At 45.9% G+C, this 18,203-nt stretch overlaps 1 protein-coding gene across 5 annotated transcripts in view; it reads right to left on the minus strand.

Moving 5' to 3' along the window:
- The window catches only part of MREG (melanoregulin), a 90,132-nt gene that overhangs the window by 54,948 nt on the left and 16,981 nt on the right, over positions 1-18,203 (minus strand). For 3 of the 5 annotated variants that reach the window (XR_611496.4, XM_003816793.5, XM_034955093.3), the window contains exon 1: positions 15,643-16,131. The exons of the other annotated variants lie outside the window; for them this stretch is intronic. Coding sequence is in view for 2 of the 3 variants with exons in the window: in XM_003816793.5 (XP_003816841.3) it covers positions 15,643-15,737 (95 nt within the window). In the remaining variant the exon portion in view is untranslated. Of the gene's footprint in view, positions 1-15,642; positions 16,132-18,203 lie in introns of those variants that run through there. 5 annotated transcript variants of the gene reach the window in all.

Raw genomic sequence — 18,203 nt, forward strand, 5'->3', positions numbered from 1 at the left:
ATCATCCCTGTCCTTGGACCTCACTAGAGTCTAGCATGGGAAACACATTAATGAATGACCACATGACTATAAAATAAAAATTGTGATAAGTGCCATTAAGTGGGAGCTCAGGAGGCCATGAGAACATATGCAAGCTGCTAAGAGAAAATCCTCATGAAGGCAGGCATCAGGTAGGCGTCATGAAGAAGAGATGCTGGAGCTTTAAGTGGAAAAACAAGAACAGAGTTGCAGGCAGAGGAAACAGCATCTTCAAAGGCCTGGGGTGGAAGGAAACAGGAAATGTTAAGATGTCAATATGGGATGCTCAGAAGTTGGCACTAAGGAAATTTTGCAACAGGAAGCAAAGTGCCAGTCCCCAGACTGGGGTTCAGCAGCAGGAACCCACCCAGCTAGGGAGGGGCTCCAGCCCTAGAGTGATGAGGTACAGGTCAGACTGCCAATCACCGCCTCAAATTTTGGAAGACAGGGCCGGGCACGGTGGCTCACGCCTGTGATCCCAACACTTTGGGAGGCTGAGGCAGGTGGATCACCTGAAGTCAGGAGTTCAAGACCAGCATGGCCAACATGGCAAAACCCCATCTCTACTAAAAATACAAAAATTAGCCAGGTGTGGTGACACATGCCTGTAATCTCAGCTACTCGGGAGGCTGAGGCAGAAAATCGCTTGAACCGGGGAGGCAGAGGTTGCAGTGAGCTGAGATCGCGCCATTGTACTCCAGTCTGGGCGACGAGCAAAACTCCATCTCACCAATAATAATAATAATAATAATAATAATAATAATAATAATAATTGGGACAACAACCAGGGCCCACTTACAAAAACTAGGGCAAAAGGTGGGGACAGAATCTTGGAACCAAGGCTAGCAGGAGACCAGCTACCTGAATCAGCATGGGGTTTAGAGACTGAATATTGAACAGTGCTCCTGAAATCCTTGTGGCTGCAGGTCAGAAGTTTAGGGTCTGGGACTGAACAAAGTACCTGGCCCTATGGGGAAAGGTGCAGATGATGGGAAATCAGACACAGCTCAGGCACACTATGCTCAGAACCACGCTGTTTTTACTGATTAATACCACAAAAGCTAGAACACAGGCAGCCCCACAGCCTGACTCTTCCTAAGAATGATGAACCAGTGAAAGAGGAGGAAAATGATGCCTTTGGGCCCTGCCCATGTGAACTTTTATGAGCATGTCAAATTCATTAATTTCATTCATTCCATTGTTTGTTTATTCAACAAATGTGGAATAAATGCCTGCTGTATACTGAGTACCGGGCTGGGTGCCATGGGGACATGAAGATAAATAGGACATTGTCTCTGCCCTTAACATAACTATAATGCAATGAGATCAGTACATTTTTTTAAAAAAAGTCTACACAGATTGTTGTAGGAACAAACAGGAAGAAGTGATACGTTATGTATGATGAGAAGGAAGTTCAAGAACTAACCAGACCTGAGGACTGAACAGGCTTCCACCAGGAAGAGAAACAAGGGCAGAGTTATTCCTTGTAGAAGGATCAGCTCAAGCCAAAGCAGTATATGGAGGTTTCAGGAGCCCATGGGGTTGGGGAATCGAAGTATTCCTGCATGACTGCAGCACGTGGTGCGCGGAGCAAGGAAAATGGAGAGACATGAAGAAGAAAAGGTAACGTGGGGTCAGACTAAAAGTAGTGCTGGTGTCCAAGCTTCATTCTGTGAACTGCAACATTATCAACAGGATTTTGAGCCATGTCAGGTCTGGATTTTAGAGAAATAACTCTGGGTGAAGGAAGAACAAGAAGATGGCTTAGGAGGGTGTCACAATCAACTGTCACACGGGAGTAGGTGTAATTTTCAAGCCATGCTCTTTGAGGTCCTGGTGTCAGGGGGCCTTGGGACCACAGTGGGGCAGAAGTAGAGAAAGAGATGGGCAGGGCTTCTCTGGAAGAGATAGAAAGAAGCCCATGAACCAACCACAACCAGAGCAGCTTCTCCATTCAAATAGTCTTTGTTAGAGCTAGAAGGAAGACTGTTTGAGGTACAGGAAAAATGGGGTTCTACTGCTAAACAAATACATAATTTTGAACATTCTGAAATTATGATTGAGATAAAAGTAAGCGAGATTGAGAGCGAGGGAAATAGCAGTGAGAGTGGAAATGAGGACCAATTCCAGCAGCATCAGAGAGCGGGTGACAGCAGCCCATGGTGGGAGGCACAGAGGTACCAGCAAAGGTGATGCCTTTAACTGTAACACATGGGGCAGAAGCCAAGGCTGACATTATGAGCAGGATGTTCAGGGAGATGTCAGGGATCTGGGTTTAGGAGCAAGGACAGGGTAGAGATCTAGATGTGGGAGCAATACACAGCATTTCATGGCATCACAGAAGCAGGTCAGAGAATCAGAAGAATGGTCTTAGGGGATTTGGAGAGGGAAGAGAATAGGTGAGTCAAGAAAGAGAGATCAGGCAGGACAAAGAGCAGGTGGACACCAGAGAAGTGTCAATAACATGAAAGATGCTGACTCCAATTTCTTTCTGCAGCCAATGATATGCAACCACTGCATAATATATTCAGGGCTTGAGCCAAGGGCTCCTGCATTCCACCCCTCACGTTACACAAGCATCTAAGGTAAGAAGGATGGGTGGCATTGGCCTACTTTGCAGATAGGGACAAGAATACTGCAGTGCTTGACTTCTTCTGGGCCAGACAGCCAGCTGACAGTCCCCTCAACATGAGTTCCTGGGTGGGGATCTCGGAGCAGCCACTGTTATATAACTCAACATCCAAATGCTGTGACAGGGATGCACTCACAGTGAAGTAGCTCAGATAATAACTACCTGTGTGGATGCTCCCTGTACAAACCAGCAGGTTCCCCTGTGGCTTGTCCCCAGGATGCACTCTCCTTGAGTCACCCAGACCTGGCACAGAACTTCCACCAAGAGCTGCAACCATGGCTTCCAACATCACAATAACTGCACCTCTGGAGCAATGAAACCCTGGTACTTTTCCTGACATTGGTCTTCCATCTTCCCCCAGATGTGTTTCATTTCTATGTCTTGTCTCCTCAACAGGTGGGTCAGTTCCTCTAGGGCAGGGGTTGTATCCAGTATTTCTTCTACATTTCTACATTTCTTCCCCACATCACCTAGCAGGGTCCTAGGACACAGCAGTTGCCTTAAAAGTACTTGTTGAATGCAACAAACTGTGCTGTGATCCCAATCTGCTGAAGGAAATCCCAGACATAACTCATGGTTACCGCCTTTTAAAAATTTCCCTAAAGCAAGAGCTTTAGAAAGGAGCCAGTATGTACCTGAAAAATCAGTAAAAATAACGTTAGACCATGAATAATCTAGCCACCTTTTACTTTACTAAGCCACAATTTATTTTCCTATTTTAAAATGACGATCTCAGCTGCCTCCCTGGCCAATTCCCAACCCTCTCACAACCTCTGTCTCTGTCTCTCTGTCCCTCCTCTCTCTAGCTGTCTCTGTCTCTCTTTCCTGTCTCTTGCTCTCTCTCACTATCACTTCTTTTCCTCTTTATTTCTCCTCTCCTCTCTCTAGCTGTCTCTGCATCTCTGTCTTTCCTCTCTTTTTCTCGCTTATCACATCCATCCACACACATACATGCATGACTTCAGCCAGCATAAAACACTAGCCTCTCATCCTTAATCTACAAGCCCAAGTAAAGCTCTATAGGAAGGTCAACCCCAGCCTGTTCAGAAGTGCCCATGTCTCCAGAAGGTGAGTGCCTCCTGGGTTCTCACCATATCTAGCCCTGCCCTAATTAGAAGCAGTATTACCCTAACAAGCCTCCAACTCTGCCTAGCCACTGATATTCAGGGGATGATGTAAATCAGGAAAGAGAACCAACTGCTGTGCTCCTGGACCGGCAATGCCTCCCAGCAGTGGTATTCTCTGCGAGCTCCTGGGCCCTCCCCAGCAGGATCTGACCTGCTCGTGGCTACGAAGCAGCCTCCTCCACTCTGCCCCTCTCCCTCTCCAGACCCAGACCTGGCTCCTGCTTCGTTCTTATTCAGTAATTGCAAGCTTTCTTTGGGGCATAGGAAAGGTGGGGTGCCACTGTTAAATAAATAAAGAACTTTTTTCAAAATATTAGTGAAAATGCGCAGGGGCTGTGAGCTCATTCAGCAGCATCAGAAGCATCTGTGAGAGTTGGCCTGGCTCACCAGATCCTGGGTCCCGTTCTCTGGGCCTGCCCCTTTCACTCCTGCACGGCCACCAGGTCAAGGTGTCAAGCCACATTGTTTTAAAACTTTTAACCCTTTGGACAGAGAAACTACAACAGAGAGAAGCCTACAGCAAATGGCCTAAGGAGAAGCACCTTTGGAACCTCTATGTATCCCAGACCATGAAGGGCTCTGGGGCATGTGTCAACAGAATTTAGTGCAAAGGCCTGGGGGTCTGGGCCTGAAATCCCCTGGGAGGACAGATGGCGGGAAACAGACCATAAGTCAGAAGGTTCCCTTTTTCTCCCTCCCCCATATCATGAGTTCTAAAAGGCTCTAAAGAAAGTGAGAGTGGTTGTTTTTCCCCTGGCCACCACCTGCTGATGATAAATATTTTATTAACATCAGGCATTTGAGAGGTGGCTCTGATATTACACACTAAGCTGCTTTTACTCTCAAAAGGTAGGGTAAGATTTCACCCTTAATCCCACCCAGGGGCTCAAGACCCAATCAATCCAGAGTCTTTTCTTTCAACATGATATAAAAAAGAGACAAAGGTTTGTAGGAACTAACTTCTGCCTGGGGGTATGGCTGCAAAGTGCTAGTCAGCATTGAAGCTATTTACCAAGAGTTCCTCAGGATTCCTCACTACTAACAAGGGCTGCATGTAAAAGACCTTGGAAGGCTCCATGAAATACAGTGCACACAGGCTGGCCTCCGACACCAGCAGTTCCAGTGACTTTACTGCTCTCCCCACAGGCCATGTGGCAGTGGCCACTAGCTTAAGACTGAAACTTTGAAAACAGCAAAGAAAGAAAATCTCCAGTCAACAGCAACCAACGGTCCAGAAAAACAGGCTGCCAGGTCCACACCCTTGACACTCACAGACTTTTGGTTTGATTTCCTGCTAGGAAGTCGCTGGCCTGCTACCCCCCTGGCTTCAAGACCTTTCCCTTCTTCCCTCTATTGAGACCTCCCTGGGATGGAGCAGGTGAACCTAAGATCTTCTCCCTCTCCATCCTCGCCTTGCTTCCCTCCTCACTCTCCTTCTTTGTCTTTCCTTCAGTCCCTCCTTTCTCCCTCTCCTCTTTTTTTTCTTTTTTCTTTCTTCCCCCTCTCTCTTCCTCTCCTTTGTTTTTCTCTCTCCCTGTCCTTCTCTTTCTGTCTCTCTTCTCTCTTTCTCTCCCTCTCCTCCTCTCTCCTTTTTCCTTCTCTCCCATTCTCTCTTTCCTTCTCTCTCTCTTTTCTCTCTTTCTATCTCTCCTTCCTTTGTTCTTTCTGATACTGGCTTTCTCCTACCTAGTCGATCCAGTGTTTAAACATGTCTTATCCCCAAGTTTATTTCTTATTTTTTTAATTTATTTTTTATTTTTTGAAACAGAGTCTTGCTGTGTTGCCCAAGCTGGGGTGTGGTGGGGCGATTGTTCCATTAGTTCCAGCGCTTTCCTCAGCACTCGCCACCTACACTCATGACCTCCTTCAGCCCCAGAGATGTGACCTGCCTCAGTGTGAAGGAAGAAAAGCCCTGGGCACCCCTTTCCTGGCATCCCACTCTGATGTGCTCCTACCATTTGGGCTTTCTATTCTCACGCTGAGGCAGAGCCCCATATGATGCTGCTTCACACATCTGTGCCCTGCTTTCAAGGCCTGAAGACGGTCCTGACAGGCACCCTGTGAAGCAAGCACTGTTATGTCATCCAGCTAAGGAAACATGAGGGCTCAGGAAGAAGGCCCAGTCCTTGGTGTCTCCTCTGCTTTCATTCACACCTGGTCACTTCATCTAGTGCCATGCCTTTAAACATCATCTACATGAGGAAGATTCCCGAATCGGAATCCCCAGCTCAGTACTCTCTCCCAAATTTCAAATTTCCCGTCTCCGCTGGGATGTCTCACAGACAACACAAGCTCAGTGTGGTCCCGACCAAGCACCTGATCTTCCCGCTAAACCCATCCACAGGCTCCCCACTCAGATGATGGCAACTCCATCCTTCCCATTGCTCAGGCCAAGACCCTTGACGGCATCCCCCTCTCCCTCATCCCCTATATCTATCCATCAGAAAATCCTATTGGTCCACATTCAAAAAATATCCACCTCTACCACTACACCCTGAGCCAAGGCTTTTTATGTTTTGCATAAGAATTTCTACAGTTGTCTCTTTTACCCAGCTATTTCTTTCTATTCTTAACACAACAGCCAAAGTGATCCTTTTAATATGTAAATCAGATCATGTCATCCCTTAGCTCAAAATCTGCCAGTGGCTAACCCATTTGGCCTAGAGGATAAGCCAAAGTCCTGCAGTGGTCCCCAGGCCTGCAGTGACAGTCCACCACCCTGCCCTCTTCAGTTCCCTGAACCCATTAGTCAAGTCACACTTTGACCTTAGGGCCCTTGCACTGGCTGATCTCCATCTACCTAGAATGTTTTTCTCCTGACAGCCAGGTCCTCACTCCTCCCTCTCCTTCAAGTCTTTGTTTAAACACCACCTCCTCAACAAGGCCTGCTCTGACCAACCTATTTAAAATTGCAAACATGCTCCCTCCCTTGCTCTACTTTTGTTTCCTACACACTTATTTATCTCCTAGTTTACTTATTATGTTTCCTGTTTATTGGGCTCCCCAACACTACCACCACCACCACTAGAACAAAAGCCACGAGGACAGGGATCTGTATCTACTTTGCTCAGTGATGTATCTCAAGTACTTAAAACAGTGCCTGACAGGAGAATCACTTGAACCTGGGAGGTGGAGGTTGCAGTGAGCAGAGATAATGCCAATGCACTCCAGCCTAAACGACAGAGTTAGACTCTGCCTCAAAAAAAACAAAAAACAAAAAACCTGTGCCTGGCACATAGTAAATGCTCAATAAATATCTGCTGAACCAATGCACTCTTGTTTCCCAAGTTCACAGGGCTCTAAACTGTAGAGATGAGTATGACTCTGTGTCTTCAAGCTCACAGACAAGCTCCTAACATTTTTTTAGCTGTTTAAATTTATGAAAATTGGCCTTACAGTCTTGTGGGAGGAAGCAGATGATAAGCACATATGTTTACGCCATGTGACATTCAGAACTGTAAAGAAATACATAGTGAGTAAGGGACACAGTGAAGGGTGGGGCACTGTTTTAAGAGAGTGGTCAGGGTAGAATATTCTGATAAAATGACTTTGAGAAGAGATCTAAATAAAGTGAAGGAGTTATCCACACAGAAAACTAGAGAAAGAGTCTTCAAGGCAGGGCAGGCAGAAAGTGCAGAGGCCCTGAGGCAGGGGTGTGGGTGGTATATTTGAGGAACCAGGGGAAGCCAGTATGACTGAGGGATGAATAATTAATTTCACTTATATGCTGACTTTAAACCATACTTAATAGCCCAAAACTGGAAACCACCCAAAAGTCCACCAAGAGTAGAATAGGGGAACAAAATGGAATACAGTCTAAAGCGATAAGAACCATGAACAAGGCTACACACAACAACACGGAGGAATCTCACAAAGCTCCACCAACAAAGTGAGTTCTATGAGAACACACAGTTTGATCCCGTTTATGCAAAGTTTAAAGGCAGGCAAAACAAAAGTACATCTTCAAGGTGCACACATAGGTGGGAAAGCTAGAAGTCTAGACATGATCAAGGAGGAGATAAGGGGCTGGCAATAGCTATCTCTTGCCATGGGAGGTGGTTACAAGAGTACTCACTTTCTAGTTATTCTTTTTTTTTTTTTTTTTTTGAGACAGGGTCTAGCTCTGTCACCCAGGCTGGAGTGCAGTGGCACAGTCTTGGCTCACTGCAGCCTCTGCTTCCCAGCTTCAAGTGATTCTTCTTCCTCAGCCTCCAGAGTAGCTGGGATTATAAGTGCCGCCACCACACCAAGCTAATTTTTTTGTATTTTGAGTAGACACAGGGTTTCACCATGTTGGCCAGGCTGGTCTCAAACTCCTGACCTCAAGTGATGCACCTGCCTCGGCCTCCCAAAGTGTTGGGATCACAGGTGTGAGCCAACCATGCCCAGCCTATAGTTATTCTTTATACTGAACATATTTGTGTATGTTTTTTGTCTGTAATATCACACATTGGAACACAAGTTTTTAAAAGATTTTTGTAAAAAAAAAAAAAAGCTAAGTAAGAGCCAATTCAGGACAGTGTCAAACAGTTCAGGGGTTCTTTTGTTGCACACTATGTCACCAAAATTATTTCCTAAAAGGGCACAAAAGAATAGAGTGCATGGTATATAACTGTCACAAAACAAAGATTTATTAACCAGACTAAAATGACTTCAGTTGCTAACAGAATAAACTATTTTACCCAGCATTTAAGCAGAGTTTATACTTTTTAAACATAGGTGGTGTAGTGATAAGATCACTTCAAGATTCTAGAGAATAAAAAGTTGCAGGAAACTCTCACATGATGTGTAGGAGAAAGAAATTTCATCTTCTCGGGAACTTCCAATGGCACTATGACTAATGCAAGTCACAAAAAGAGAAGAGGGACGCTGTGGCTTGCCGGGGAAGAAAACCTTTAAAAGTCATCTTTGTGAATTTTGGACAGCTGACTTCTTATAAAGAGCTTCCCTCCTACACGTTGGGCCTAAAGCCCAGTTCCTGGGACAGCACTCATGCACCTCTGGCCCTCCCCTGTCACTCCCCTGTCTTTCAAGAAGGCAAAAGCACCAGCCTTGCAATGGGAATCTTCCAGCCAGGGCACTTTCCTTCAGTAAAAACCCTTTGTGCCCCTGCAGGCACTTCCTGTGAATCATTGTCCGGCCCCGGAGCTACCGGCTTTGCAAACTGCAGGTTTCTGCAGGAAGCCACAGATGAGGTGTGCCAATCTTCCCAATCTGCTCAGAGACCTGGCTCCGGAAAACCCAATAGTATGGGGTGGGAAAAAAGTCAGGCCATCTGGGCCCCAGTCTGAGAAATCTCACTGACATAAACGTACTCGTCAACTTTCTAAAAGCCCTTCCAACGGGGAGAAGACGATTTGGTCAGCTCCAAGGTCATGTGAGTCCACACTGTAAAATGAAAAACTCTAAAAATGTAAAAGATTATTATACTTCTAGAGTTGGTGGTGATTCCCTTTTACATGTTGTGAGCCCTCCCTTACCCCCACCCTTCTTTCCCACTGGCACCTGGTTTCCCTAGCCTCGATGCAGGAAAAGACCCAGGGTTTCTGGACCCCGGGCTATAACAATTCAGGGATAGATTCAAACTCCAAACACAACTTCTAACACACACCACATAAGCAGCTAGTTCCATACCTCTCTGCACACCAGAAGGGCTCTGCTCTTTCTATGGCATTGAAATCTACTAGCATATGAATCCCAGTTCGACCACGTGTGCCTCTAAGCAAGTTACTGAAGTTCTCTCTGTCTCAGTCTCCTCAATGGCCAAGTGGGGATTGTGGACATAATTACAGCCAATCCTCATTATTTGGAGATTCTGCATTTGCAAATTTGCCCACTCGCCAAAATTTACCTGTAACCCCAAAATCAATACCAGTGATGTTTCCAAGGCCATTCGTGAACATGCCTAGAGTGACAAAAAATTTAGAGTTGCCTGAGACGCACAGCCCCAGCCGAGGTCAAAAGGCAACACTCAGGCTTCTTGGTTCAGCTCTCAGATTGGAAACAAGCATCCTTTTTGTGATCACTTAGCAACATTTTATTTATTTATTTATTTATTTATTTATTTATTTATTTATTTATTTTGAGATGAAGTCTCGCTCTGTCAGCCAGGCTGGAGTACAGTGTCTCAATCTTGGCTCACTGCAACCTCCGCCTCCCAGATTCGAGTGATTCTCCTGTCTCAGCCTCCAGAGTAGCTGGGATTACAGGCATGTGCCACCACGCCCAGCTAATTTTTGTATTTTTAGTAGAGATGGGGTTTCACCACGTTGGCCAGGCTGGTCTCATACTGCTGACCTCAAGTGATCCACCTGTCTTGGTCTCCCGAAGTGCTGGGATTACAGGTGTGAGCCACTGCACCCAACCCCCACTTAGCAGCATTTTTTTTGCATTTTTGTACTTCTAGCTGGCAATTTCACTGTTTAGAATATCTCCCAAAGTGTAGTGCTGAAGTGCTAACATACATGTTGGATAAGCTTCACTCCAACCTGAGATATAGGGTGCTGGGCATGAGTTCAATGTTGATAGATCAACAATATATATTAAATAAGGTGTCTTTAGGCAGAAACACATAAAACAAAGTTATGTATTGATTGGTTGACAGGGATCTAATCCTGCCATCGGCTCACAGGAACCTAACTCTGTATTTCCCCTAGGAACAATGGTTCAGTATTCACTAATTCAGTGTTCAAGTGACTTTACGGAACCTAACTACCACAGACAACAAGAATCAGCTGTGCTTCATAGGGCTATGGTGGGGATTTCATTAACAGATATAGAAGAAATGGTTTAGTTTGAGTCACGCCGCTTGGGGCAGAGACTGAGTTGAAGAGGAAAGTGTCTCTGACAAGGAAGTTCATCTTCCCTGCCCTCATGCTCCTGATCCTGTGCAGATTGGGCTCAGTGCTTGTGACAGACTAGGCACTGTTGTAAATGCTTTGTATCTGTGGGCCATTCAGGAAAATTCAATTTGTAACAATTGTTACTCTCTAACTTCTATTAGCTGTTAATAACTGATAATCAAACATCGTTATATCTGTCTGATTTTTCAACAGCAAAAGAAGAAATGGAAAGAATGAACAACAATAGCTATGATTTTATGTGTGGCTCTCTCTTAAGCCACCCAAGTGGACCATATAATGAGCTTCCAAATCTGTTTTGCTCCTTGTTCATCTGGATGCCCACCTGCAGCTTCCATTCATGATAACAAACTTGATGCCCTCTGCAGGCAATGAATGGACAGACGTCACTGTTTTATTTTTCTACAGTGCCTGAATTCCTGGGAGGGAAAAGTAAAATAAAATCTCAGTTTGCTCTAGATGACTGTTTTGTGCCCACACAAAGGATCATTCTAAAAAGGAATTGATCAGGACCTTCGGGTGTGGGCCAAATTCAAAACAAATTGAATTTTCCTGAATGGCCCACAGATACAAAGCATTTACAACAGTGCCTAGTCTGTCACAAGCACTGAGCCCAATCTGCACAGGATCAGGAGCATGAGGGCAGGGAAGATGAACTTCCTTGTCAGAGACACTTTCCTCTTCAACTCAGTCTCTGCCCCAAGCGGCGTGACTCAAACAAAACCATTTCTTCTATATCTGTTAATGAAATCCCCACCATAGCCCTATGAAGCACAGCTGATTCTTGTTGTCTGTGGTAGTTAGGTTCCGTAAAGTCGCTTGAACACTGAATTAGTGAATACTGAACCATTGTTCCTAGGGGAAATACAGAGTTAGGTTCCTGTGAGCCGATGGCAGGATTAGATCCCTGTCAACCAATCAATACATAACTTTGTTTTATGTGTTTCTGCCTAAAGACACCTTATTTAATATATATTGTTGATCTATCAACATTGAACTCATGCCCAACACCCTATATCTCAGGTTGGAGTGAAGCTTATCCAACATGTATGTTAGCACTTCAGCACTACACTTTGGGAGATATTCTAAACAGTGAAATTGCCAGCTAAAAGTACAAAAATGCAAAAAAAAAATGCTGCTAAGTGGGGGTTGGGTGCAGTGGCTCACACCTGTAATCCCAGCACTGAAAAAGTTCAAAGCAACCCTTGTGAAAGATCCCTCGGTGCATGACATTTACACCACAGCCAGCTTCTCTGTGTTCTGATTCAGCATCTCCCAGGCCTCTGATGTCTGTATTAGATCCTACATGGCAGTAGGCTCCATGGTGCCAAAAGACCTGAGCGTCTTTCTCCTTAAAGGTGACTGCAGCTGTGCCTCCAGGAACACAAACATGCTCAGGAGAATCACATGTTCAAGCGATTCTCCTGCCTCAGCCTCCCAAGTAGTTGGGATTACAGGTGCCCGCCACCACACCCGGCTAATTTTTTTATTTTTAATAGAGACGGGGTTCACCATGTTGGCCAGCCTGGTCTTGAACTCCTGACCTCAGGTGATTCGCCTGCCTCGGCCTCCCAAAGTGCTGGGATTACAGGTGGGACCCACTGCACCTGGCCTCAGGTAGATTTTTGTATGGCAAGAGCATGCTCTTATCACTGATGGAAGAAAGCCATGCTGCAAAACTGAAATAATTACCAATGCTTTGGGCTCACACATCTTTCAAAAGTACTCTGTAATGGGCTGAATAGTTTCCCCCCAAAAGATATGTCCAAGTCCTAATCCCCAGTCGCTATAATTATGACCTTATTTGAAAACAAGGTCTTTGCAGATGTAATTAAGTCAAGGATCTTGAGATGAAATCATCCCAGGTTTTAGGGCAGACCCTAAATCCAATCACTGGTGTCCTCATAAGATAAAAGAAAGGGAGATTTGAGACACAGAGGAGAGACACATCTAAGATGAAGGGAGGCAAAGACTGAAGCTGTGTGGCTACAAGTCAAGGAACACTGGGAGCAACCAGAAGCTGGAATCAGTGAAAAATGATTCTCCCCTAGACCCTTTGGAAGGACTGTGGCCCTGCGGAAACCTTGATTTCAGACTTTTGGCTTCTAGAACTGTGAAAGAATAGATTTCTCTCTCTCTCTTTTTTTTTTTTGTTGAGACGGAGTCTCGCTCTGTCACCCAGGCTGGAGTGCAGTGGCGCGATCTCGGCTCACTGCAAGCTCCGCCTCCCGGGTTCACGCCATTCTCTGCCTCAACCTCCCGAGTAGCTGGGACTACAGGCGCCCGCCACCACACCCGGCTAATTTTTTGTATTTTTAGTAGAGACGGGGTTTCACCGTGTTATCCAGGATGGTCTTGATCTCCTGACCTTGTGATCCGCCCGCCTCGGCCTCCCAAAGTGCTGGGATTACAGGCGTGAGCCACCGTGCCCGGCAGATTTCTCTTGTTTTAAAAGCCACCACGTTTATGGGAAGTGGTGGTGGCAACCACAGAAAACCAGTGATTACATACTCCAAGTATTTCTTTTAATTAATAAGATGAAATTTTGAACCAAAAGTCACTCACTATTTTGCAGACAAATGATCAATGATCGGCCGGGGGCAGTGGCTCACGCCTGTAATCCCAGCACTTTGGGGAGACCAAGGCAGGCAGATCACGAGGTCAGGAGATAGAGACCATCCTGGATAACACGGTGAAACCCCCTCTCTACTAAAAATACAAAAAATTAGCCGGGCGCGGTGGCCGGCACCTGTAGTCCCAGCTACTCGGGAGGCTGCGGCAGGAGAATGGCGTCAACCCGGGAGGCGGAGCTTGCAGTGAGCCGAGATCATACCACTGCACTCCAGCCTGGGCAACAGAGCAAGACCCCATCTCAAAAAAAAAAAAAAAAAATAGTGGTGATTGTTGCTCAACTTTGTGAATGTACTAAAAACTACTGAATTGCATACTTTAAAAAATTTTTAAATCAACTAAAAAAAAGTTTTCAGATCCAATCTTCAGATGCCTTGTATAGGAAAGAACCTGCAGGTACCCATATACACACACGCCACTGTTCCACGTATCCATTAATAAGCTGTTCTTCCCAAATATTGTTATATGGAAATGGTGCCAGAATGACACTAAACCACATGAGACCAGTCCACTCATACCCACATGCTCAGAATAACGATAATTAATAACTACAATTTATTGAGTGTTAACTATGTGTCACACTCTATACTAAGCACTTTATATGTATTATCTCCTTTCATCTCTCATGGCAAACCTTTGAAGTATGTACTGTTATCATCCCCATTTTACAGATGATGAAATTGAGGCACAAATAATTTTAATAACTTGTGCCAAGTTACCTAGTTGGGTGAGCAGACTCATTCCAGGCAACCTGATTCACAAGCCCTATGCTACTCTGCTCCAATTGACCCTTGGGCTTCTTAAAATCACATGCAAAATTCACTGACTTGTATTCACTGGATAGAAGCTAAGACAGGAGAGCATCTAGATTTTAAAACAACCAGAACTATTAACTGAAACAGCAATCCTGGACAGAAAAGTGGAAATACTCAAGCCTCTGAGGTTGAAACTAAGCTCAAGTCTGTATTTCATGTTACTAAGAGCCCTGACAAGTTCAGCGTATAACCTAAGCATAAAATTCTAGATTGTAGTTACCCACTACCTATTAGATTAGAGATAGATTATTCCATTTCTCCCTACGCACAATAATCTAAAAATCTAAGTGGGAGTGTCATTGACAAGAGCAATCAAAATCACTGTATATTGTGTGTATGACTTTATATATATAATATACATCAGTTACATGTTTATATACATGTGTGCTTACCAAACAGCGAGGAGTAGATGGTAATTTCTAAGTACTACATCCTAGAAGAGGAAGATGGATAAGGGCAAAGTAATCAAAGAAGATTGCTTGAGAAGGCCTTGAAAATAGCTTTTGGGAAGGAGGAGCAAGGATAAAGGTCACCACTTGAGGGAGGGTTGGAGCGAATGAGTGGATTATTCCCACGGCCACAAGGAGTGTACACTGTTTAATGTACTGGAAAATCAGAGTGGACAGGCAGGAAGGGGTTATGTAAGATCTCCAAAGTCAAGGGGGTGTTTGGACTTGATAGAGTAAGAAAAGGTAAACCATTCCTTAGAAAAAGTTGTGCAAGCTGTATTACGTGAGTTTCATACTTCAAAAGAAAGAAACCCTGGCTTTAGTATTTGCTTACTCAACCCTGGAATTCCACCTGAAATACTGTTTCCTAATTCCATTTTAAATATTCTGTTTCTGTCATGTCTACCCCTGAGGCATGACCTAGTCCAGCCTCGATTTCAGCAAACTCAAGATAGAAAATGATTGCTTAAAATCACAGCCCTGAACAAAACTGGGCTGGTATGGTCTCTTCACAAAGCCTCTTAGCTTATTGCTAATGAGCATTACATTTCCTCACACTTCATAGCTTAACCTGTAATGAATCAACATCCTAGTGAATAGGCTGCCCCTTGATGAAACATGCATTTTTTTCATGTGAAAAATATTTCCTTATACTCAGTCACTGGAATCGTCTTCGTTGGGTAATAAAATTGAATGAGAAATAGACAACTTTTTTGCTGAGTGGCACAGAAATCCAGTCGCCCGTTTCACTGTAATATACCGATCAAATACCCAGTCACAGTTGTATTTTATCAGACCCCTATGGAAACTTCTGATCAACTTCTCTCCCTTACTTCCCTGCCCAGGTAGGACACCCGAATTCTTGGCACTTTGCACAGACTTCCAGCTGGGTCTCAGGTGTCTCCGAAGATTTGTGCTTTTCGGCAAAAATCTTACTCAAGGAACAAACCCAAAACATCCCATAAGGAACCAAGGGGCTGAGATGGCGCCTCCGCGTGCCCTTCCAGCAAGTCCACCTCCCCAATTCACACAAGCACACAGGTGTCCACACTCTCGGCGCCCGGCTACGGCCCAGGTAAGCCCAGATCCCGGCCCGGGCGGCGCACCCACCTGACGAGGGGCTCCTTCTCAGGCAGGGCGCGCTCCTCCAAGCACTCGCACCGGCAGCAGCAGCACACGGTTCTCAGCCAGTCCCTCAGCCCCATGGAGAGCGAGGGCCCCCACCGGCGCGGGAAGCCTGGGGCCGAGTCGCCGCGGCGAGCGATCGAGGCTGGGGCGCGGCCACCGCGCCAGCGTCCAGGTGCGGGGACAGCGGCAGCCCGGGCGTCGCGGGCTGGTCCGCGCGCATCACGCCGCGGCCGGGGACGCGGGCGAGGGCTGCAGGCCGCGCGCCCTCCTCTACTTGCGTTTTGTTTGGGGCGTGAGTTTTCTTCGGGCTTTTTTTCCCCTCTTTTAATTCCCCGAGCGCAATTTGGGGCGCATGCGTCCACGAGACGCCCCGCTACCGCCCTCTAAGGGGGAAGCAGGGACTCTAGCCAGTCCTCAAAATCCCAGGGCACCGGAGGCTGGCAGCCGGGCTGGGGAAGGGCGGGGAGGGGAAAGCCCTGGAGCCACAGAGCACGAGGTTGGGCTGAATCTATTCGTACCTTTTATTGGCTTCACTGCGCGAGGAAATTAAAGATCCTCCCCCACCCCTACAGGCCTTCAAAGCAGAGTTTTGGGCATGTTTTTGATGTCAGCTCCACACAGAGTAAAAGTTACCAAAAGAGCATGGATTGATGCATATCGACGTAGGGTTTTTTTTTAAATAATATATTTACAATGATTTGAAAAATTGTTTTCAAACCTCCTAGTCCTTAAGTAGCCCCTATTTGTGAGGCAACCACTTGTGAGTTTCCAGAGCTATTTATATATAGTTGTATTTATTTGTGCTTGTACAAACTTGTTAATATATGTGCCTGTCCTCATCCCTTTGACCCAAACAGCGGCACACTCCACACATTTCTGCACCTGGCTTTTGTGACTCAGTGTATCATGGAGGCTGTCCCTTGTCAGCGCGTGGATATCCTTCTCTCATTTTAACAGTTGCATGCTAAGCAGTTTTAAGGATGCCCACATGTTACTTACTCAGACCCCTATTGATGGACATATGGGTGGATTCCGGCCTTTCATTATTAAGATAATGCTGCAGTGAACATTCTTGAACCAAAGTATTTGAACACGTCTGCAAGAATGTCTATTGGATAGGCCGGGCGCGGTAGCTCAAGCCTGTAATCCCAGCAAGTTGGGAGGCCGACGCGGGCGGATCACGAGGTCAAGAGATTGAGACCATCCTGGCCAACATGGTGAAGCCCTGTCTCTACTAAAAATACAAAAATTAGCCGGGCGTGGTGGCGGGCGCCTGTAGTCCCATCTACTCAGGAGGCTGAGGCAGGAGAATTGCTCGAACCCGAGAGGCGGAGGTTGCAGTGAGCCGAGATCACGCCACTGCACTCCAGCCTGGGTGACAGAGCAAGACTCCGTCTCAAAAAAAAAAATAAAATTAAAAAAAATATATCTATTGGATAAATGTTTGGCAGTTGAATTGCTGGGTCATTGGTCAGGTGCCTTTTTAATTTTGATGGATCTTGCCAAATTGCTCCCCAAAGAAATAATCCGAATTTACTCTCTGACCAGCAACATATGAAAGTATCTACTTCCCTATACCCTCGCCAAATGCAAGGTTCAATCTAAAGTTTTGTCTTTTCCAGTCTGATTTATTCAACAAATATTTATGGAGCATCTCATCTGTTATGTGCTGGGTATTTTCTAAGAGCCGGGAATAAAGCAGTGAATGAAACAAATACAAATCTTTACTCTCATGGAGCAAACGTTCTAGTGGGAAGTCAGACAAACAAAGTATTATTCAATATGTTAGGAGTCGATATGTACTATGGAGAAAAATAAGGCAGGGAAGGGAATAAGAAGTGCCAGGGAGAGCGGGGTGTGTGTGTGCACGCGTGTGTGCGCGCGAGCATGTGCGCGCATCTGTGCGCGCGTGCGTCTGTGCGTACGTGTGTGTGCGTGTATGTGTGCGTGTGTGTGCGTGTATGTGTGCGTGTGCGTGTGTGTGTTGGGTGGAGGGGAGTGGTGCCTGCATTTTTAAATGAGGTGGTCAGGGAAGGCCTCGCTGAGACTGTGACGTGTAAGAAAAACTTGAAGGAGGTGAGCAAGCTAGCCATGATATCGCCAGGAAGAGTATTTCAGGCAGAGTGAATATGGGCAAAACCCCAGAGGAGGGAAAATGAACTATAGGGTACCTGTGGGAGAATATGGACTCTAGGGGCCCTAGAGAGAAGGGGGCCATGGAAGGGGAAGAGTTATAGGAGATAGCGGAACACGGGACGTTGTAGGACATTGATTGCAAGGACTCTGGATTTTGCTCCACATGAGCTGAGAAAATCTTCAGAGGTTTTTGAGTAGAGGGAACGATACGGTCTAACTGAGATGGTAATAGGATCCAATGGCTGCTGTCTTGAGAAAAATCTAAGTGTCAAGGGAGATGTATATGGAGGCCATTCTAAAGGTCCAGGTGACAGATGACAGTGGTTTAGACCAGGGTGGTGGGTGGTAGCAGTAGAGGTGGTAAGGAACGGCTGGACTCTAGCTGGAATTTGAAGGTAGAGCCAACA

Source organism: Pan paniscus, chromosome 13, assembly GCF_029289425.2.
Source record: "Pan paniscus chromosome 13, NHGRI_mPanPan1-v2.0_pri, whole genome shotgun sequence".
Taxonomy (NCBI): Eukaryota; Metazoa; Chordata; class Mammalia; order Primates; family Hominidae; genus Pan; species Pan paniscus.